Source organism: Paramacrobiotus metropolitanus, unplaced genomic scaffold (assembly GCF_019649055.1).
Source record: "Paramacrobiotus metropolitanus isolate TYO unplaced genomic scaffold, Prichtersi_v1.0 Parri_scaffold0000062, whole genome shotgun sequence".
In the NCBI taxonomy this organism is placed as follows: Eukaryota; Metazoa; Tardigrada; class Eutardigrada; order Parachela; family Macrobiotidae; genus Paramacrobiotus; species Paramacrobiotus metropolitanus.
The window spans coordinates 372404-390992 of record NW_026570282.1 but is presented as its reverse complement, the minus strand read 5'-3'; the positions used below and the strand labels follow the sequence as shown (position 1 = coordinate 390992).

General features: G+C 40.6%; 5 protein-coding genes across 6 annotated transcripts; 2 read left to right on the top strand and 3 right to left on the bottom strand.

Moving 5' to 3' along the window:
• Window positions 1–25: 25 nt before the first annotated feature.
• LOC129593488 (sodium-independent sulfate anion transporter-like) lies at window positions 26–3372 on the top strand. Its single transcript, XM_055489822.1, has 7 exons — window positions 26–487; window positions 595–799; window positions 926–1091; window positions 1187–1323; window positions 1635–2036; window positions 2097–2618; window positions 2803–3372. The coding sequence occupies exons 1-7, from the start codon at window positions 212–214 to the stop codon at window positions 2862–2864; spliced, it is 1770 nt and encodes a 589-aa protein (XP_055345797.1). The 5' UTR covers window positions 26–211; the 3' UTR covers window positions 2865–3372.
• Window positions 3373–3513: 141 nt separating this feature from the next.
• LOC129593496 (uncharacterized) lies at window positions 3514–11271 on the top strand. Its single transcript, XM_055489836.1, has 12 exons — window positions 3514–4007; window positions 4101–4217; window positions 4553–4656; window positions 4808–4883; window positions 4962–5120; window positions 5407–5437; window positions 5558–5630; window positions 5762–5801; window positions 6182–6268; window positions 6465–6554; window positions 10360–10425; window positions 10820–11271. The coding sequence occupies exons 1-12, from the start codon at window positions 3858–3860 to the stop codon at window positions 10961–10963; spliced, it is 1137 nt and encodes a 378-aa protein (XP_055345811.1). The 5' UTR covers window positions 3514–3857; the 3' UTR covers window positions 10964–11271.
• On the bottom strand, window positions 10555–12213 carry LOC129593504 (ribosomal RNA processing protein 36 homolog). The gene is made up of 3 exons (XM_055489847.1): window positions 11757–12213; window positions 11434–11551; window positions 10555–11197 (listed from the first exon to the last, which is right to left on the bottom strand). Exons 1-3 carry the CDS (start codon window positions 12060–12062, stop codon window positions 11055–11057), a joined length of 567 nt encoding a protein of 188 aa, XP_055345822.1. The 5' UTR covers window positions 12063–12213; the 3' UTR covers window positions 10555–11054.
• A 325-nt stretch (window positions 12214–12538) lies between these two features.
• Window positions 12539–14978, bottom strand: LOC129593490 (F-box only protein 31-like). Of its 2 annotated transcripts, none has more exons than XM_055489828.1 (3): window positions 14084–14978; window positions 13346–13616; window positions 12539–13102 (listed from the first exon to the last, which is right to left on the bottom strand). In XM_055489828.1, exons 1-3 carry the CDS (start codon window positions 14686–14688, stop codon window positions 12644–12646), a joined length of 1335 nt encoding a protein of 444 aa, XP_055345803.1. In that variant the 5' UTR covers window positions 14689–14978; the 3' UTR covers window positions 12539–12643. The 2 variants fall into 2 exon arrangements, with proteins under 2 accessions (XP_055345803.1, XP_055345802.1); XM_055489827.1 differs by having other exon boundaries at window positions 12545–13102; window positions 14021–14974.
• A 373-nt stretch (window positions 14979–15351) lies between these two features.
• LOC129593501 (WD repeat-containing protein 82-like) lies at window positions 15352–18208 on the bottom strand. The gene is made up of 6 exons (XM_055489842.1): window positions 17463–18208; window positions 17244–17341; window positions 17101–17167; window positions 16779–16995; window positions 16192–16347; window positions 15352–16072 (listed from the first exon to the last, which is right to left on the bottom strand). The coding sequence occupies exons 1-6, from the start codon at window positions 17624–17626 to the stop codon at window positions 15743–15745; spliced, it is 1032 nt and encodes a 343-aa protein (XP_055345817.1). The 5' UTR covers window positions 17627–18208; the 3' UTR covers window positions 15352–15742.
• Between the last annotated feature and the right edge of the window lie 381 nt (window positions 18209–18589).

Genomic DNA, 18589 nt, shown 5'->3' with positions numbered 1-18589 from the left:
TTGGTGCAGTCCGGTCCATCAGTCTGCAGTTCCCGATACTTCACGATCAGAAACGGCAAAACCCAAATGTCTGACAAATTCCAAAGAATATCGTAATACTTATTGCAGTTTTATGGTAATTGTTTTCATTTTACAGTTAGAAAAACTTGTAGATGATCCATACTAGAAAGGGTCCGTTTTAATTGCAACATTCAAGTCAACACTCGCGATTATGAGCATACCGCGCGTTCCTTCCGTGCCAAACAACGGAGAAGATGGTGTGGAGATATTCGGAGCATACCACAGCATTCACCCATTAAAAATCAGCTGCCCCACGCCACCGCGATCATTGTCGACATTTCTGCAAGGAATTCTGCCGTGCGTATCCTGGATTTGTGGATATAAATTATCCTTTCTCCATCGGGATTGTGTGGCCGGATTCACGTGCGCTCTGGTATCCCTGCCCGTAAGCCTTGCGGCGGCTAGTATCTCCAGGGTTCCTTTGCAGGTATTTTAGCACACGCTGCAATATGTCTATTGGAATTCTAAGCGGTTATTCGCAGGAAACAAATTTAGTTGTATGGCTGCTGCCCTCTTAAATGCCTGATTTTGTAGTATGCTCTGTATACGTTTGTGGGATGTTTTGTGCAAGTGCTGTTTGGCACAACGAAGGGCGTTTGTCTGGGATTCAGCGCGGTGTTGGCCATTTTGGTTGCTCAAGAAGTCCGAGTATTTCCGCCGGAGTATGCTGCGGATGTTGCAGTTCTGCTGACACTGTACAACGGAGTGGTGCTTTTCACAATCGGAATCGCTCGACTCGGTATTGTAATGTACAATCCTTTTATTTTATATTTTGACGTTGTAGCTGCCAAATTTCTTTATGTTGACCCTGATTTACGCAAAATGCATTTTTGTTGCAACATGGGTCGCTTTATTTGTTATGCAGGATTTTTGGTGGATTTCATTTCGGTGCCCGTAGCTCAAGCGTTCCTTTCAGCAACGGTGATTGTCATTGTCATGCAACAGCTTCATGGTTTATTTGGTTTGACCGTTAATGCCACGGACTTTCCGAATATGGTTTATGAATTCATTGTGAAAATCCAGGAGACCAAGTGAGACACGTAGTATTCAAAATGTTGTTTTGTTGCTTTATAACTCGCCATATGGGTTGTGATGGTATGCATTTTATTTGGCATTTGAAATTTAGTCACTGGGATCTATTAATTGGCCTCCTGACCTTGACGATCATTTTGGCATTGTTCTTCATAAAACCGGCCTCGGAGTTTGTGCGGCGGAAGTGGTATGACAAGTTCGCATTCCGAGTTTTGGAAGTTGCTTATTTTGGTATACGAAGATAACACATTGTGTTGTACTTAATCATTTATATAAAAATTAGCTGCCCTAAAGTTTGTAACAAATAAATGTAGAAGGAATAAACGGCAGTAGCAAGCGTCTAAAAGCGAAAAAATGGGAGATAAATACGAGAATTGTGTTTTACGTGAGAAATTTTCTTTCGAAATGAAAAATTTGTCATTTTGTCCAATTTGGAATTTGCGAAATGTGTCCACCGAAACGTATGGTATGCGTATTGCATAAATGAAATTTATCCTGTTTTTTTATATGGACAGTGGAATTATGATGTTCGGTTTCCGTAGGTAGATTCCTTATTGCTGTTTCCTTTGCTGCTTTAATCCAAGCGGCTCTGATCAGCCAGCACTGTCATGTCATAACCGTTCCACCCAGAGTCAATCCCGGTTCTATTCCAATACGCCCTCCCCGATTTACGTTCGGTAATTATAGCGCAGTGGACATTGTCCATTCATTCGGACCCAGCTTACTGGCCATCCCGCTGATCAGTATTGTCCAGCTCTGTGCAGTCATTAAAAGTCTTTCGCACGTAACTCGCCATGGTGTGCACGCTCCCGAGTTTCGCGCGGTCGGATTGGCCAATTTAATCGGATCCTTCTTTTCCAGTCTTCCGTTGACCGCCAGCGCTACGCAGACTGAATTAAATAATCAGGTCAAAGGAAAAACACCGGCTTCAGGGTTGATTTCAGGTTTGCGTACTAATTTCATGAAGATTTCATAATTTTCTTACATCAACGTTTGGTCACTAGGAACCGTTGGCGTGTTAGCGGCAATTTACGGTGTTGGGTTACTGCATTTCATCCCGATTGCCTCGGTGAGCGCCGTTATTATTTGTGCTGTTGTGCCAACATTCGACTGCGCTGTAATCGATAATATGTGGCGCATCCACAAAATCGACTTATTTCCTTATTTCGTCACATTCTTTTGCTGCATATTTATGGGATTCGAGTACGGTGTATTGGTTGGCATGTTTATTTCGGTGTGCATGCTATTGTTCCCGGTGGCGCGTCCTACGGTGTCCGTTTATCGATGTGAAAATGAACTGGTCATCACGCCATATGGAAGTGTTACTTTTCCGGCAATGCGTTATGTTCGTCAACTGATACTGGATCATATTTGTGAAAAGCAGGAAGGAGGAAAGATTATTGTGGATGGCAGCCACTGGACGGACTTAGATTATACGGTGGCGGTACACATGAAAGATTTAGCCAAGGAGACGGAAAGTATGGGATGGACGATGTGCTTTACGGAATTGAACGACATTGTTTCGGGTACGAAGCTGTATGCATGATAATACATTGATGCTCATATAGTATAGATATATTCTTCGCAATTAGGTGTGAGCATTAGGATTCTTACTCTGTAAAACTATAAAGCTAAGTGAGATTGGTTTAATTAATTCTTACTTTTTTCTGTAATTTGTTTTATGAATTAGCGATATGCATATTTCTGTAGGGATAATGGAAGCCCCATCGCCTTTGGTTTCGTGGCCTTCCATATCAGAGGAACCGGCTTAGATTTCTGCCTTAATTTATTGTTTCTTTCTTTGCAGTATTAAAGTTCAGGGAAGTTTATTTACCTGCTACTAAATTTATGGCACTTACTATTTATTGTCACAAATTTATTGCTCATATTTACTACGATAAGCTCAAGATTGATAGATTTTCCTGTAATTGCATTGGGGATACTGTTCTTCTTGAATGAATCTCGATATTTATTTACCGGTATTTAATTCTATTGGTGATCTAAATTAAGACTGCAAAATTTGTGCGGTTTATGTACCTTTTATTGTGGTGGTAAAGTGTAAATGCAGTCTGCATATGCTTCTCTGTACGTCATTATTAACGGGCAGAGAGTAAGATCAACTACAGAGTATTTGTATCCGATCGTTTTCAGGGTCAGAAACCGGTTTGGTGATGACTTTACATTTCGGCATTATAGCGACTGTGTACCAAAATGATCAAGATCCTCATTACAAAGCTGGCCCAAGAATCCACACTATACCTATTGAAACCGCATATTTCTCGCGTTAGAGAGATTTTTCACGAGCTACTGGAAAACCGTATTGCACCTTACAACAAAACGCATGCTGTGCGTAGAACGATAATAATATGGTCCGCACACACATTTATCACACGAGCTAACCATCGACGGTGTTTGTTATACCGCAGAAAGATCAAGTTACCTTTTGTCGAGTGGTGTAAATAGAAAACACTTGACATTCGTCAAATAAGATGTATACACATGATGCTCGGAAGTGATCGGACCATAATATTTGGAGCAGCGGTTTTATCATAAACAGAGAGTATCACTTTATCAATATCCGACGCTTTGTAATTTTTGTGCTGAGATTACCTATCATCAGCGTTTCGCGCTTGATTATGGCACCGCATTTGTTGTGTAATTTTCGGGTGGTTAAACGGAATTTTAATCAGATGATAATTTATACTGCGGCCTAGAAGTCCTCAGTCGACAGCGGAATATATGCCAAGATTGCCTGGCGCGTAAAAATGGAAACATCAACTGCGGATACTTCGGAGATTGTCTTCCAGAGCAATGGTCATCCTATTCGCTACAGCACGCCCCCTTTTGCTGTGACTATTGCGGATAAAACGGAAAAAATTGGCGACAGTATTTGCTTTATTTTAGCCGTTCAGAAGGTAAGTTCTTATTTATGCTAATTGCGAGATTGCTTTAGATATGTAGTTTGCTTACGGTTAGTATCAAGCTGGAAACGGTGTTTATGTGCTTAGCATGGCAGACCAGGTAGTTCACCGGAAGAACTGCACGTCAAACGCTTTCCTGATGATTTCCGCAACTTGGATAAACGATTACGAAATGACACCACCGAAAATTTGCCAGGAGTTATTGTAGGTGCAATGTTTATAAACTAGTACAGGTTTATCCTTTTCTGTGAACCTTTCTTTTTTCGTGAAGTTTATAAACTGATAAACTGCATTAACGTAGTCTGTAACTTGTATTACTACAGTCAGTCATAATTAAATTTGCTGGTTTCTTAGACCAATATCTATGACGTGATTGTTTTGTAGTATAAAAAATGTATGAGCAGAATAGCAAAAATTTTGGTTTAGGTGATGCCAGACGCATGTTACATAACATACTATGCATTTATACGTACAATTTCAACTTCAAAATCAAAAAACGCAAAATAATGTTCTTCCTTATAAAACTGCTTGCTTATCAGGCACCCCGGCTATCTACAAAAGAAATTTCCCTGGTCGAAACCGTATCTGATAATAATGCTCGCTTTATGGGAGAGTATGCCGCCGAAAGAAATATGTTTCAAAGGTAATCCATGGACGAATAAATTTACTGTTTCATTAGCTCATTTGACAAATAACCGATGATATACGCGAATTTTCGCTTGTCTACGAAACATAGTAAAATTATGGCCGTAAAATAATTAACATACTTAAATAAAAGGTGTTGTACATTGCAGATATCTGGATGCAGTACTAAATCATCCTTTAATAAGTCAAAGCAAAATCGTCGAAGATTTTGTCACTCTGTCGGATGTACGTCAAAAATATGTTGTTGTGGTATAAGCAATTAACCTTACCGGTTTGATCCCATTAACGGTGTTCGCATTGCAGTTCTCAGGATATGCCAATTTCAAAGTCAGCTTGGCCAAACGATTGACAGGAGCAGTGGACGAAATCAAAACTTCAAACTATGTCGATCCTCATGCATTTTTTCAGAATCGGAAAGTGTGGTTGATGAAGTACAGCGGCTCTGTGGCGGACTTTTACAACGTAAACAATAAATTAATTAATAATATCTCGCACTTTGTTAATACCAGAGAGGAAATAAAGATATCCTCTAGCCTTTAGTGCTTAGATTTTTCTTTAAAACATGTTATAATCTTAAAAATGTTTTTAGTACTATAACTTCAAAAATTATAAACTTAAAAGATTGTGCCGTTTTTGTTGTCGCAATTTATTGTATGTTGAAAGCAGCCTGTAAATTTGGCAGTTAACATAAAACCGCGGTCGTTAAATTGCCTCTACCGGTCTTCCTACAGATACTTTAATGTTGCAGGTTTTTACGCTGCAAAACATTTGCAAGAAGAGTAAGTAATTCTCGTTGTTATAGTTTATAATTTGATGATTTTGTTCTTAGAAATTCTGACATAGATAAAATCTATCACTGCTCGGTCTTCAAGCAATTATGACACTCGGGTTTCTTGCAGATTTGTCCGCTGTTATGGCAGTATTGTCTCAAATGCTCAACAGTAATGGTCATCCGAAGGATCCCGTTAGCAAGTAAGTCGCATCGCAATTAATGTATAATCTGTTTTGCTTTTTCAAGATACATACTCGTATTATTTATACCTGTACAGTGATACTTCACCTGACATCGATCTTTCACGTATGTATTGTACACTCGCTTACAGATTGTTGGGATTATCATCGGATGCAATCAAGCAAGAAGAGGTACAAACGTAACTGCAGATTGCGAAATCTGTCTACCGCTTGACCACCGTAATAACTCACACGGAATCCCCAAGTTCTCGCGCGGCTGCGAAAAATTCCGCAAATCATTTATAGACAAACCTTGGTGTTTTCGAAACAAAAAGCGAGGATAGTATTTGTGTTACCGAAAACAGTACTTAACTATATTTGATTTTGTGGCTGTGCTTGTCTTACTGACATAACTTACTTTGCCTGTTTAATCCATTTCCTAACTCGATTACTTGCGATTCGATTCCGTAAACACATGAATATAACGAATATAATTTTCAGCATGTAAAATTATGTGTGCAATGGAATCCTCTAAAGTTGAAATATGTGGACATTTTATTTCTTTGCTGTAGTATGGCTGGCATTTAGCCTACTGGAAAGGTGAAGTGACTCTGGGAATATTTCTTAAGCACCATATTGCTCAAATGGACTCCTTCAAGGTACTTACAAAACCACTTATTATCACGACCATGCGTACACGGTACATCACAGTCAACAGTTTTCTTCCACGATTAAAAATGGCATAGGAATAGTATGCTCTGTCACTTGTGAGTTGACAATATAAGGACGATTTGCGCACCTCTTTTGTGCTACCTTAATGGACCGTTTTTAATGGCGTTTTTTAAAATTTGGCAGGATATGATGCAACAGAGAACATTAATCCTAAAGGAATGTGACAGCATGAAAAAGACAGCGGAAAAAGCCAAGCCCCCAAAGAAAGAAGCGGTAAGAGCAACGCGTAACTTAAGTGCGTTGCAATAAACAAACCGGGAATACGTTTGGGCGTCCGTATGTACAAATAAACTTGAGCAGGCACTCCACACCACGTAACGATTAAACGTAAATTCTTATAACTTTTATGGTTTTTCCTAATTAAATAAATTTTTAGGATTCAAGGTCAGTATAGTTTTGAATTATAAACAGCATACAGTATGTTAACAGGCGATCAATAATGAAAATTATTATGAAATTATTTGCTTATATTAATGTGTACTCAGTTTTTTGTTTGAGTTGCATGCTTTCTAACTCTTGTTGGACAGCGTACTGGGCATTAATCGATGCTGGAGACATTCTAATGATAGGGGTAGCAATCGAGTGGTTGAGTGTACTCTTGAGAAGTTTTAAATGAAACTGGGTGGTTGCTGTAAGGGACGGCATTTACGTGCCCATATGGTAATCAAAGCGACAAGTCAGCGGGGTTTTTCTTCCCATGATATGCATTTATTCCCTATCCTACTGCAGCGGGGCGAAATATGGCCCATAGAAGAGTGATTGATTCCTGCTTCGATTTGACGGATGCAGTCAGCGGAGCGTGTACGTACGATCGCTGCCGGCTGCAGGCGGGATGGGATGGGTTTTATTTTTGGGTCCCTTTTTACTTTCCTAAAACGGGAAGAAGGGAGAAGGGACCCTACGTAAGTCTTCCGCTATATTCTTCCATGCAGAAAGCGCACTTGCATGCGGTTGACGAGATGAATTCATTCTTCAAGCCGCAATTTATATGACGTGCCTGTGCTTCGGGAAAAAGGATGAGGCAAACGTGCAGGTATATTATTTGCCTGCAGCAATTTAAAACTACCGTTATGGAACGCCTCGGCAGTCATTTCACATAATGAAAATTTACATTATGCAAAGCAATAAATTAATGCTAGCTTGGTGCCAACTCACATACTGCCCGGTACTATTCGAGAAAAAAAGCGTTCATGTTTTCTTTATCCAAAACTGTCCTTAGGAGGGTGTTTTTTGAATTCCAAAAGGCCATTATATAGTTCCGTAGACAATGTATTTTAGAAGTGAAAACGTACATAAAAACATGCTTCATAAGTACTCGTATACTGAATTAACATGCGTTCTAAAGACGGCGTGTTGCGCTCCGAAGATGTCTACAGTACTTCGAAAAATTGCTTGTCGTAGAGGTTATTTGTGCTGACATATTTTTGTTTTTCAGACTTTAGAAAGTTGTCGGTAATTCTAGTTGCGATAAATAGAAAATGTTTATTACGGTTAGCTTATTGCAAATTTAATGTGACACTAGTGTCCTGGGAAAGGTCACCACGCACAGCTTGTGGCATTTTTTGATACCGTGTGGTTTGAGAGTTTACATTTATCGTACGTTGTGCACCAGCCGCAGATACTGGCCAGCAGCAGGTCAAAAGGTCCCTTCCGGTTGATTGGGAGACGTGTCTCACTATGCCCAACCGGAAGTGCGATGCGTGCGCTGCTGTGCACGGATATGCATATGTATATTGGCAGCAGCGAAGCGGCGGCCAGTTTGATTAGTCAGTTCACCACTGGGGATTTGATCACGCAAAAATGTCTCTATCGCTTTAATCGATCCTACGTTTTGTGCTAATGTTCCACTGCGGGCCAGCATTTAATCTTCAAGAGCCGCGAATACTGCGGTATACGTGTAGGCGGCAGGATGATGATCGAAGGCGAAACAGCTTGTTTTCCAGTCATCAAGGCCATCTGTTAGACGTCGACGCCTTGTGCTTAACACTCCGTACTGCATCCTTGCGCATTATAGATGAGATGGCAATTAGAATTTCCCCAAGTCTTTAATGATTTTTTTCCTCTGCGTCCGCGAAGTGGTTAACGGGAAGACAGAACTGCGCCGCCAAGACCGAACCCAATATTCACTGATTCTGACCGTTACATGAGCGTGTAAATACACATATTGACATTAGCCTGACAAGTGCATGGAAAAAATCAATGAAAAGCTATCTGCGCATAAGTCAACTCATTATCCGCTGCCCCGTCTTATTCCCCTTGTATATACCGGAAATGCAAACTTACTAAAGATTTTCTGGTGTATAAAGAAAAGAGCCATGTACGGCGCGCAAATGGAAGCGTTTTCATCCATCAACGCCATGCAACAGAAGAACACTATCTGCGCCGGCGGAACTGGACAGAATATTTCCGGCTGCTGACGACTATTATCACTTGTCGACCGTTGCGCACACTACGGGTTTCATTAATCTTATTAGCGGTGACCTTTACCGGCAAACATTCTGCCGCAGCCGTATTGCCATGAATAATCTCACAACCCCAGCGATTCTTAAACATTTCTACGGGCTGATGAACAATGCGACTACAACCACTGTTCAGCACATTGCTCAAACCACCATTCCGAAGACGGCCTTCCGCATCATGCAGTCGAGCACCAGTGTGTCGCCGGGATACGGTGGCCGGTCAAATCAGTTCACGCACCGTGTCATCAACAGCTACAGCGGTCCACCGCCCGTCTATTTCGGCTACAATGTCGAGGAATTCTCGTATATTTTAATCGCCAGTGGCTGCTTGGGCTCCGTGATCTTCGTTATCGCTTTCTACACGGTGATGTTCTGTAAGAAGATCATCCAGCGGCGCCGCACGGCCCGCTGGATCCGGATGGGCTTCTCGCCGTCGTCCAGTTCCGGTTTCTCGCTGCAGCAGGCGGAGTATTTAGCACGGAGTGAGGTGTTTCTGGTACACTTCCCCAATATGCCGCGCAGCACAACGGATGTCCTACTGGGACATGTCGGCTTTCCGCCACTCGTACCGCCTGCTGAGCAGCTCATGCGGCCCGTTGTGCCGATGCTGCCGGTGTCTCCGGAGGGACACAGTGTGGCAGATCCGTTTATCCAGTTGACGCCCGATGATTTCACGGTCAGAGTGGGTTACAATACGACGGTGTTGCTGCCCGAAAGACTTGTCTGACATCGATGAGGTAGATACTACTCTACTCTAGGGTTCGTGCTGAAATCAGACATAGTATCATGTTGAAGATTTGGTCGTATCGGGTTCTCCTTGAATTGTTCCAATACAGATATTCCGGATTTTTATTAACTATTGTGCTAACCAGAAGCTTTTGCGCTTTAACTCTTTTAATTGTTTATGCTGTGCACGGGCGCTGTAATAAAAAAGTTTATATGTGGTACTATGTATAGTTATGATAGAGCAATAACTATGGTAAATATTGTATCGTAACTGGGATTCTGTCTGCCATAAATGAATCAGCCAGTAAAATATTGCAAATACGATAAATGGACATGTCCTCGTATTCAAAGTGTACGACATAAGACGCATGTAAGTATATAGCGAGATTGGCGACCTTTGGTGATTATACATAAATAATACTCTTGACGCCCTGATAAGTCGCATTTTATTTTATGCAAATTAATATTATAGTTTTACAAGTAGACGGTCAAGTACCGACGGTAACGGTAACTGTATACTCCAAGTTACCAACCACACGAACTATTTGTAATTTCTACAAGGCTATTCTGTAGCAAGATTCAAGATGGTTACCGTTTCGGAGCTTCTTTGAATATGGTGTACTTCCACCACTGCATTGCCCATTTCATTAATCCAGTTTTATAAATTTAGTTAAGTATGCATGTTGTTAACCAGCTACAAAGCTGCAGTTGGCCAGTTGTGCAACTGTTTAGTTGTCCAGAAGAATTCTGTAATAACGTTTAATCCTGTAGTTGCAGCATCGAGGATAAAAAGTTACGTGAATACATAAATTTATCATCTGTGTATGTTGCAGGCTGCCGCGGCTCTGCAGGAAGCGGAGAAACTGGTTGATCAGTGCAGCAATACGGGAAAAGAAGAGGTTAGTAAGAGCAAAAAACTTGCTATACAATTTTTCCTTACTGTTTCCATAAAATTACCGTACGGTAACTCCTACAGTGGCCAAGTGATATTATACGACACATAAATGTAACGTAATTGCACCATGAGGTCATGGAGGGCTTTTAAGCATCCATTGACAACTTAATAAGTTCACTGTATCAGCTGTTAAATCCACCAGCGGAGTGGATGTACATTCCCGTTTTAGCCATTGATCGAGCAGACGGAAGACAACTCCACTCGTAATATGCAGTTTTCCAATACGATTATGCTACATGCAATTCCGCAATACCACTTAGGAAAATTACCAGCAACATGACCAGATTTGATTTGTTAAGCTTCATAACTGATGTATTTCCATCGTTTTCTTTGTACAGATCGAAAGGCTGGACGAGACGGAAGTCAAGGGATTCCGACAGGCACTGATCGATTACGCTGAATCCCAGATCCAAGCTGCTCAAGAAAGTTATGAGATATTATTGGAACAAATTAAGCGAATTCAGGACTGGCAGCCGGAATAATCCGCAGCATATTCTGTGCATGTCTTTCAAAACAGTTATTCTTTCGTTGTCACTTGTCAGAGATAAAAAGCCTTTATATCATCTCTGTGTTTTATGGCGAAACGTGTTTTTGTACTAGAAGCTTCGATTCGGAATGGGCGTTCTTCTTCCGTTTCTTCTCCATGTATGATTTCAGTTTTCCTTTCTTTTTTAAATCTTCGAACTGAGCAACCATATCCAGAAGCGATTTATCCGCTGCAATTCGAAGAAAAAAAATTTATTAAAATAGTCGCAATAACAGCAAAATAAACTGACAGTGAAATCAAAAATTTCTACAGTAATGATGCTGTACAGATCACATCCTACCACATAAAAATTTCGCACAAGCATACCGTACGGAAAAACGTGTCGAAAAGAAAAACCAACGAAGTCCATACAGTACTGCTGCTACTGTTACAATCACTATAATTTATATTCTATAATATACTCACATTTTTTCATGAAAAACGGCTTTTTCCCTTCGTTTAAGCGCTTTTTGTTCAGCTCCTTCCTTTCCATCTCCTTCACGTTTCCTTTCTTTTTCTGCATTTTAGATCGTTCCTGATTTTCCTGTGAAACAAATCAGCGCACAAGAATAAGTACAAGGTTCCGATACCACAGTACCCAGCGAACTGAACGCTAACCAGTAACCAACTCTTTAAAAAAATTTTTATTACTCCGGAACATCCACATAGTGAATCAGTGATTTACGGTAGTACACCACATATTTATAACTTCGTACACGGTAGTACACCACATATTTATAACTTCGTACCTGTCTTCCGAGTAAGTTCTGTAGCTTATCGCGAGCTTCGGGGTCCATCTCCATTTTGAGCTGTTTTTTTACCATATCCATCTCTTTCCGCCGAAGATCGTATACAAATTTATAATTGTCTTCGAAAGAGTTGGCAGAAAACTGGCCACAGCGCTCGTCGAAGCGTGGGTCGCGATAGCGCTGCCTTTTTACGGTTGTCGATCCGCTGGGAAAACGCTGCATATTTGGCTTCTTGGAAGACATTTCCATGGGCGCATTTTTTCTCCTACTGGCAGTAGGCTTAAAATCATCACTGATACGGTTCATGGTTAACAGGAGCAAAACATCAGTTCCAGATTAAGAAAAAAATTTGAAAAGTTCGAGTCAATATGTTCTACGAGTGTTTGTTTGGCTTACAAGTTACACCACACTTCAAAAAAAGTCTGCAAAGAAAGCTCCAAACTTCAAAGCTTGCTGCTTTTTCAAAAATTAAATTGACGCCATAGCGGCACGGCCGGCAGCTGACTCAAGTCCATAAATGCGTCGTAAATGCAGTACGCGTGCGGTTCCACTACGACAAAAGCAAATCGGTAAATGCGATTGTACCGCGCGTATCCCCTAAATTTTTATTTTTGTTTTTTCTACCTATTATATGATGTCTGAAACTCTATAGCACAGAAGAATCTTTAACTTGCATTACAGCACTGCTATGACGGCACCAGAAGTTCGTTAGTGTAAACCGGACCGTATTGTACGTATTCGGGAAGCATGCAAAGCTGCAGACACAAAGTCGCATACTTTTCCTGCAAGGTCGCATACTTTGCTGTCCGTGCAACGTAAAAAAATTAGCGCAGACGAGACAAATTTCAGGGTTTAATATGTAGACGGGAGAAATAATTATCAAAAACTCAGATATATTCGCAGAAGCGATCATCAAGGGAAACTTTTACAAACAGAGAAGCAAAATTATAGCCACCCAACCAGAAGACAACAAATTTTTCCGGGCTCAAAACAGCAATATGAGCAATTATACTTGTGGGATTTATGAAACCATGTTCAGCGATCGTGCCATGACCGACTAATCGGAAGATGCAGGAATCTCCAACCAAATTAACATGAGAGGCTTCTCGTAAACTAACGCCCATCGGAAATCGAAAATCCTGCTTGCCAACCGTAAGGCGGTCAACGGCATGGAATGGTCCGGTCTGATGTAGTAACTCCAAGAAATCCACATCGTGTTGGCCCTCCAGTGGCAAAATCACGGCATGATCGATGGGAAATTCAAAACTTATTTTGCCAGCTGGCACATTAGGATCGCCGGTAATCTTGATTCCGCGCAAATTTCTTGTGTCTTCAGCGTACTCCATCTAACAATATTATTATTATTAAAGCCAAAAAAAAGGAAATTATCGATATTTTAAAAACATTACGCTCTACCCGCTTTCTGCAAATGTTCATAACATTAAAAATCATGTAACTAACTACCTTTACGTCGAAAAAACTTCCCAATCGCAAGAGTAAGCTGTCACTTAACCACTCTCAAAGCGACACAAGCGTTTAACCCAAAACCTGGGTAATATTTCTAAGGTTATGCTGAATGCGGCGTGTACCTTAATTAATTCAATGCCATGTGCCCCGTAAGTTCCTTTAAAAAATCCCAAAGGCAATTCAATCCCCGAAGAAAAGATCTGCCGTGGAGGATTATTCTGAATATGATATTCATATCGGCAACATGCATTAACTGCCTGAACGCTTAACAGGAAATCCGCGAACTTATCCAGCGCTAAACGATGCAACCGCAGTGGTGCGTCCTCGTTATTGCTGGCGTTTGGATATGAGATTCCATCCTTCCGTATCCGGTGGATAAGTCTATTCCAGGTCCTGTAAGGAAAGAACGGTGAGCTGTGTAAATTCATCTACAGTATATCTATATAACTACTCCTTAAGTAAGGGCAATCCACACATGCACACTACTGATCAAACGTAAACAAATGCATGCGTTACGATGCGCAATTACAAATGCATAAGTTTCGTGCGCGAAAACAAAATAGTATGGAAGAGTTACGATGTACGGGCAACAATGACGGGAATGCGAAAACAAGCTGCCGGCCGTGCCGAATTGAAGCTGCCTGGCGAAAATCTTTCGATTGGTCGGTTTATTTAATTTCTAATTAAATTCAATGTAGTGAAAATGACCCACGCAACTCATCATCCGATACGGAAGAAAAATTCAAATACTTTCTTAAATGCGAAAAAACTGCCCAGCCGCCGCAACATAAAATTACCCAGAGGTATCGGAACGCCGCCGGAAACCAAACGTGAAAGTGGAATTGGACCGATAAACATACTTCTGCAGGGGATTTCCAGTCAAGACCACTTTACTAGATCCGTCCATGCAGAACTGATGAATGACCATCGGTCGGCCTTCGCCATCCAAACAAATCACAAAATCCACCACCGGTTTCATGCGATCCGTAATCGTTTTCGGCAGCATCCATACTTCACCCGTGATTAAGCCATTCGCATGCGTCAAGGTTAAGATATCACCGTACACGGATGTGAAAGACACCAGTAGTTTCCCGAACAGTCCGCGAAAGGGATGCACTAGTTGGGAGTACAGCGATCGGAAGGGGATTGCTGAGGCTGCTGCTAGTCGATGCGAGCCCACAAGCACATCATCATCGGACGCTTGTCCTTGCACAACGGAATACGAAGAAACGCCCAATTGTTTGGGTTTGACATGCAGCTCTTTACAGCAGAAATCCCTCCAGAACTTATCATCGCTGCACAGCATACTCAGCGATGAACTACAGGCGCTGAGATTCGTGCAGGCTTGTGGGCCAACATAACTGCAGAGCAAAAGATGCAGTATCTCTCCTGGTAAATCGAGGAAGAAATCACCATTGTTAAACCTTTCTGTTGGGTTGATGTCGGCCAGAAAGGTGATGTCCATATCCACCTTCCAAGGTCTTACACGATGTACAAAGATTTATAATGGGAAATTACAGTGCGAACCGAGTCCAATTATAAGCTTGTTAATCTACGGATACAACGGAAAAACGACACCAGTCTGCTAGGAAAAGTATTCTAGTAAGCTATTAAACAATATTATAACGAAATTCATTACTGTATGGAAAAAAACTGATGACATCTGGTAATGGTATTAACGATAACTATGTAAAATGGATCGACCGTCTACTTGTAGGCTGCATTGCTGACATGCTAAACGTAGAACATAATTACACAGTTTACGTACTCAACAGTAAAGTGTAAAACCTAAAACGTACTACTTACTGTTGAGCAGAGTTTGTGTTTACGGTATCCGTAAAATTGCACGAATATTAATACGAGTATCTCGTACTCGTACATGTATCAGTTCTGATTTTTATAAGTTTATTACGACTCAGCAAGTGATGCGAAAAAATCGACAATAAACTAACAGAACAAAATATAATAAGCACGCATTTTAAACTGCAGTCATATATAAAATTATTAAAAATCACACAATCTGGATCAGCCGAAAAGCTTTGCGGTAATAATTATTAGTTTTCAACACTTCTTCCCCATTTTGAAAACCGTATTAATTGTTTTTGGTCATGTCTATCACAGTCTATCACCATAGCGTGTTTTTTATTGGTCAACATTGTGAAATGTGTAAAAACTCAAATGCTCAGAAAGGGAATTATTTTTTTGGCTAAAACAACATGTTTCCGCAACAATGTACAGCGTCATAATACTAATAAATAAAGTCAACAAAAAAAACAAAAATCTTTGAGGCATACCCAACAGTGGTACAACAAACATAGTATCGGTTTAGAAACAATATACCGGGAAAGCATTAAAGATAACCAAACTCATATGGACATAATCAAAGCACTAAGTACGCCGGCAAAACCACACTGTCAAAAATTTATTAACTCAAAACCCATAACAAAACAGCATGCAAAAGTGATAAAACTACTTCAAATACCATACAGTATAAAAACACAGGCTCTTCGTTAATAATGTCAAGATACAGGCGTTTTCCCACTTCCGGGTGTTCCGCTCTTGGCATCGACGTGGTTGGTCGAAGCAGTGTTCTCCTCGTCCCCAGATCTGTCTTGAAGAGTCGGTATCCAAAAGGATGTTCGAATGTGGGCAGATACAAAGCATAAATATTTGGGATTGAATTTCAGACAGGTTATGGGGGAGCAGTCTTCAGATGATAAAGTGGCTACTTTTTCACCCGTTGTGCTACTCCATATGTGCACCTTGCCGTCGGATGAGCCCAACAAAACATATTTCCCATCCGGTGAATAGCATCCCTCCAAGCCTTGAATCTGAGTATTGGCATACCCCTACAAACCATAATCCCACCCATAAAAACAAAGACAGAAGATCACGCAAAAAAATACCACAACAAACCAATCCTAAAGATATCCGAAATATGAGCGTTTAATATGGAAACGCAATGTACCGTTAATGTGTGAACTACACCGCCAACGAATGCATCAACAACAAATGAATTCTTTCCACTCGTGGTAACCAAAATCTGAGTCGTGTCCGGGTTAAATTTGAGATCCGTCCATTCGCCTTCCGTCATGCGGGACACGGGAAAAGATAAAAATGGCCCCTGTAATCACGATTGATATAAACAACGAAATGAAAAAAACGTTCCCATGAAAAGGGGCCTCTGGAAACATAAACAGCACGACGAAGGGGTTCATTTACGAGCGTAGACCATACAACATCCATACTCAATGGTATGAAAAGAAACACGCGAAATCTCACGATTACGAATCTAAAAATAAGATTAACGCAGTCACACTTATGTAAAAGCAGACGGCCTAGATCAGTGCAACATAAATTTGCATAGGTATTCGACATACCACAGCTAACCAAAAGAAACAGCAAAACACAAAAATAAAACTAACAAAAGTATCAAATGCCACCAATAATAAAAGTAAAAAAATGAAAACAAACGGCAATATTAGCGGAACTAAGTATTATTAATCTGCAGTACCGCTGCACCTGACAAAAAGAAAAGGTATTGCGGATATCTACCTTATCGAACGTCCTGACATCGTAGATCTTAATTTCCGACGATTCAAATCCCACAGCAAATACCAATCCTTCGGGGTCGTAACTGACCACCGGTCGGCCGGGGACATGCAACAAACCCTGAGAATTGGAGGAGCGCAGATCCCACAGTCTCACCGTGTGATCCTGTGATGCGGATAGAAACATATCCTCCTTGGGGTGCATCTTTAAACTGGTAACCCTGCGAGATACAGCAAAGTTTGGGGAAATTTTATTTTCTGGAATTCGCAGTTTCGCCGTTATTTTATCAAGAAAATAAATATCTACAAATAGTTTTTATACTCACTTTCGACCATGGCCCAAGAAATATCGCAGATATTTGTTTTCATGCAAATTCAGCTGCCTTAGAGTATCTGAAAAAAAGCAAGACCAACCTCAACTGCTGAGATCATGAAATTTACACTAGCAGTTAATATCACGAAATCATACCATCGACTTTCGTAGAGCCGTGTATGACTGTGTTATGGTTTCTCGTGAAGGAAATCAAATCCACGCCGTATTTTTTACTGTGCAGCGTCTTAAACGATCTAAAAAAATAAACACAATAGAATGCTACACGGGCAATAAAAAACTGACAGTTGCGAGATTAATGATGGGCCCAATAATCACCAGACAATCGCAAGAAAGGCAAAGCTGGAAATCACTCACACTCCCTTGTCAGCTTCGTACAGCTGGATGCTCTCATCTTGCGAACTGGTAACCACATAATGCCCATTTGATGAGATGTCCATATGATTAATCCGATCCAGATTTTCTTTGAACGTCTTCGCAACCCGAAACGATCGCATGAGATCCGAGGAGAGAGCCACCATGGTGGCAATGTAAAATTCGAAACTGCGATTCGAATTTTCAAATGCAATACGAAACAGCAATATTGTCACTGCACTCCTTCATGTAGCATGCATCCACTTATTAGTTTGCTTCTCCCAGGTGCCAGAATTACAAGTCATGCATTCATTGATTAGGATTTGAAACTTGAAGATAATCTGACGAGAAGTTTACATTTTAAACAAACACAGGTACAGATAACAAATTTCAGCATAGGCAAGAGCCAAGAGAAATGATTCTCGAGCAGCTGAACAGAGTCTTTTCATGCAGCTGGTGTAATCATCAATCATTGAGTTATGGATCGCCTTCATAAGATCCGAATTCAAAAGGTTCCAGAGATCAGAGTATTGGCAAACTGGCAGCTGCTGAATGTGCGACGTTTTCTGATTACGTACCGAATACCGATATCAATTTAATTTCCATCAGCACAATATTATTTATGACAATAAATTCAGTAATTAATAAATACATACTACATGGTATTCATGTATGATTGTACTCGTATTAAAAATAAAAATTATTTTCGTCATCTTAGTGTGCAGGGATGCACAGCGCGCAGTGGCCCTCAACTGCCCTATTATTGTATATCTACACTTCGTATAGAATATACAGAGTAGATATAGTACGAGCAACGCAAAAAAGAGGAAGAGAAATCCAGATTTGAAGAGGAAACGCGCCGGAAACGGAAAACATAGCAGAAGCGTTTTTATTATAGGCTGTTTACTTCTTTTGTTACGTCCAATGATGTGCATTACTGTAGTCCGTCTCACGCAAAAAATGACTACTAGTGGTCCAGTACTGAATAGGTGCTTACTTCATAGACAAGAATTACGTATAAGTAACATCTTGCATAAATAAATTATAACACAATTTTTAAAAAATGAACGAAGCACTGTTCTCGAGATCTTTATAATGTTACAAGCAACAGCAAGAACTACTTGCACAAG

What these genes read in the sequence shown, in the direction of transcription:
- LOC129593488 (XM_055489822.1), top strand. Translation starts at nt 212, where the DNA reads ATGAGCATACCGCGCGTTCCTTCCGTGCCAAACAACGGAGAAGATGGT. An exon ending in GTGAAAATCCAGGAGACCAA is followed by an intron (nt 1,092 to 1,186) that starts GTGAGACACGTA and finishes TTTGAAATTTAG; the next exon opens with TCACTGGGATCTATTAATTG. An exon ending in ATTGAACGACATTGTTTCGG is followed by an intron (nt 2,619 to 2,802) that starts GTACGAAGCTGT and finishes ATATTTCTGTAG; the next exon opens with GGATAATGGAAGCCCCATCG.
- LOC129593496 (XM_055489836.1), top strand. Translation starts at nt 3,858, where the DNA reads ATGGAAACATCAACTGCGGATACTTCGGAGATTGTCTTCCAGAGCAAT. An exon ending in AAAATTTGCCAGGAGTTATT is followed by an intron (nt 4,218 to 4,552) that starts GTAGGTGCAATG and finishes CTTGCTTATCAG; the next exon opens with GCACCCCGGCTATCTACAAA. An exon ending in AGCCCCCAAAGAAAGAAGCG is followed by an intron (nt 6,555 to 10,359) that starts GTAAGAGCAACG and finishes TGTATGTTGCAG; the next exon opens with GCTGCCGCGGCTCTGCAGGA.
- LOC129593504 (XM_055489847.1), bottom strand. Translation starts at nt 12,062, where the DNA reads ATGAACCGTATCAGTGATGATTTTAAGCCTACTGCCAGTAGGAGAAAA. An exon ending in AGAACTTACTCGGAAGACAG is followed by an intron (nt 11,552 to 11,756) that starts GTACGAAGTTAT and finishes TTTGTTTCACAG; the next exon opens with GAAAATCAGGAACGATCTAA. An exon ending in GCCGTTTTTCATGAAAAAAT is followed by an intron (nt 11,198 to 11,433) that starts GTGAGTATATTA and finishes TTCGAATTGCAG; the next exon opens with CGGATAAATCGCTTCTGGAT.
- LOC129593490 (XM_055489827.1), bottom strand. Translation starts at nt 14,688, where the DNA reads ATGGACATCACCTTTCTGGCCGACATCAACCCAACAGAAAGGTTTAAC. An exon ending in CGGCGTTCCGATACCTCTGG is followed by an intron (nt 13,617 to 14,020) that starts GTAATTTTATGT and finishes CTTTCCTTACAG; the next exon opens with GACCTGGAATAGACTTATCC. An exon ending in ATGGCATTGAATTAATTAAG is followed by an intron (nt 13,103 to 13,345) that starts GTACACGCCGCA and finishes TAATATTGTTAG; the next exon opens with ATGGAGTACGCTGAAGACAC.
- LOC129593501 (XM_055489842.1), bottom strand. Translation starts at nt 17,626, where the DNA reads ATGGTGGCTCTCTCCTCGGATCTCATGCGATCGTTTCGGGTTGCGAAG. An exon ending in CGGCTCTACGAAAGTCGATG is followed by an intron (nt 17,168 to 17,243) that starts GTATGATTTCGT and finishes GCTTTTTTTCAG; the next exon opens with ATACTCTAAGGCAGCTGAAT. An exon ending in ATGTCAGGACGTTCGATAAG is followed by an intron (nt 16,348 to 16,778) that starts GTAGATATCCGC and finishes TCGTGATTACAG; the next exon opens with GGGCCATTTTTATCTTTTCC.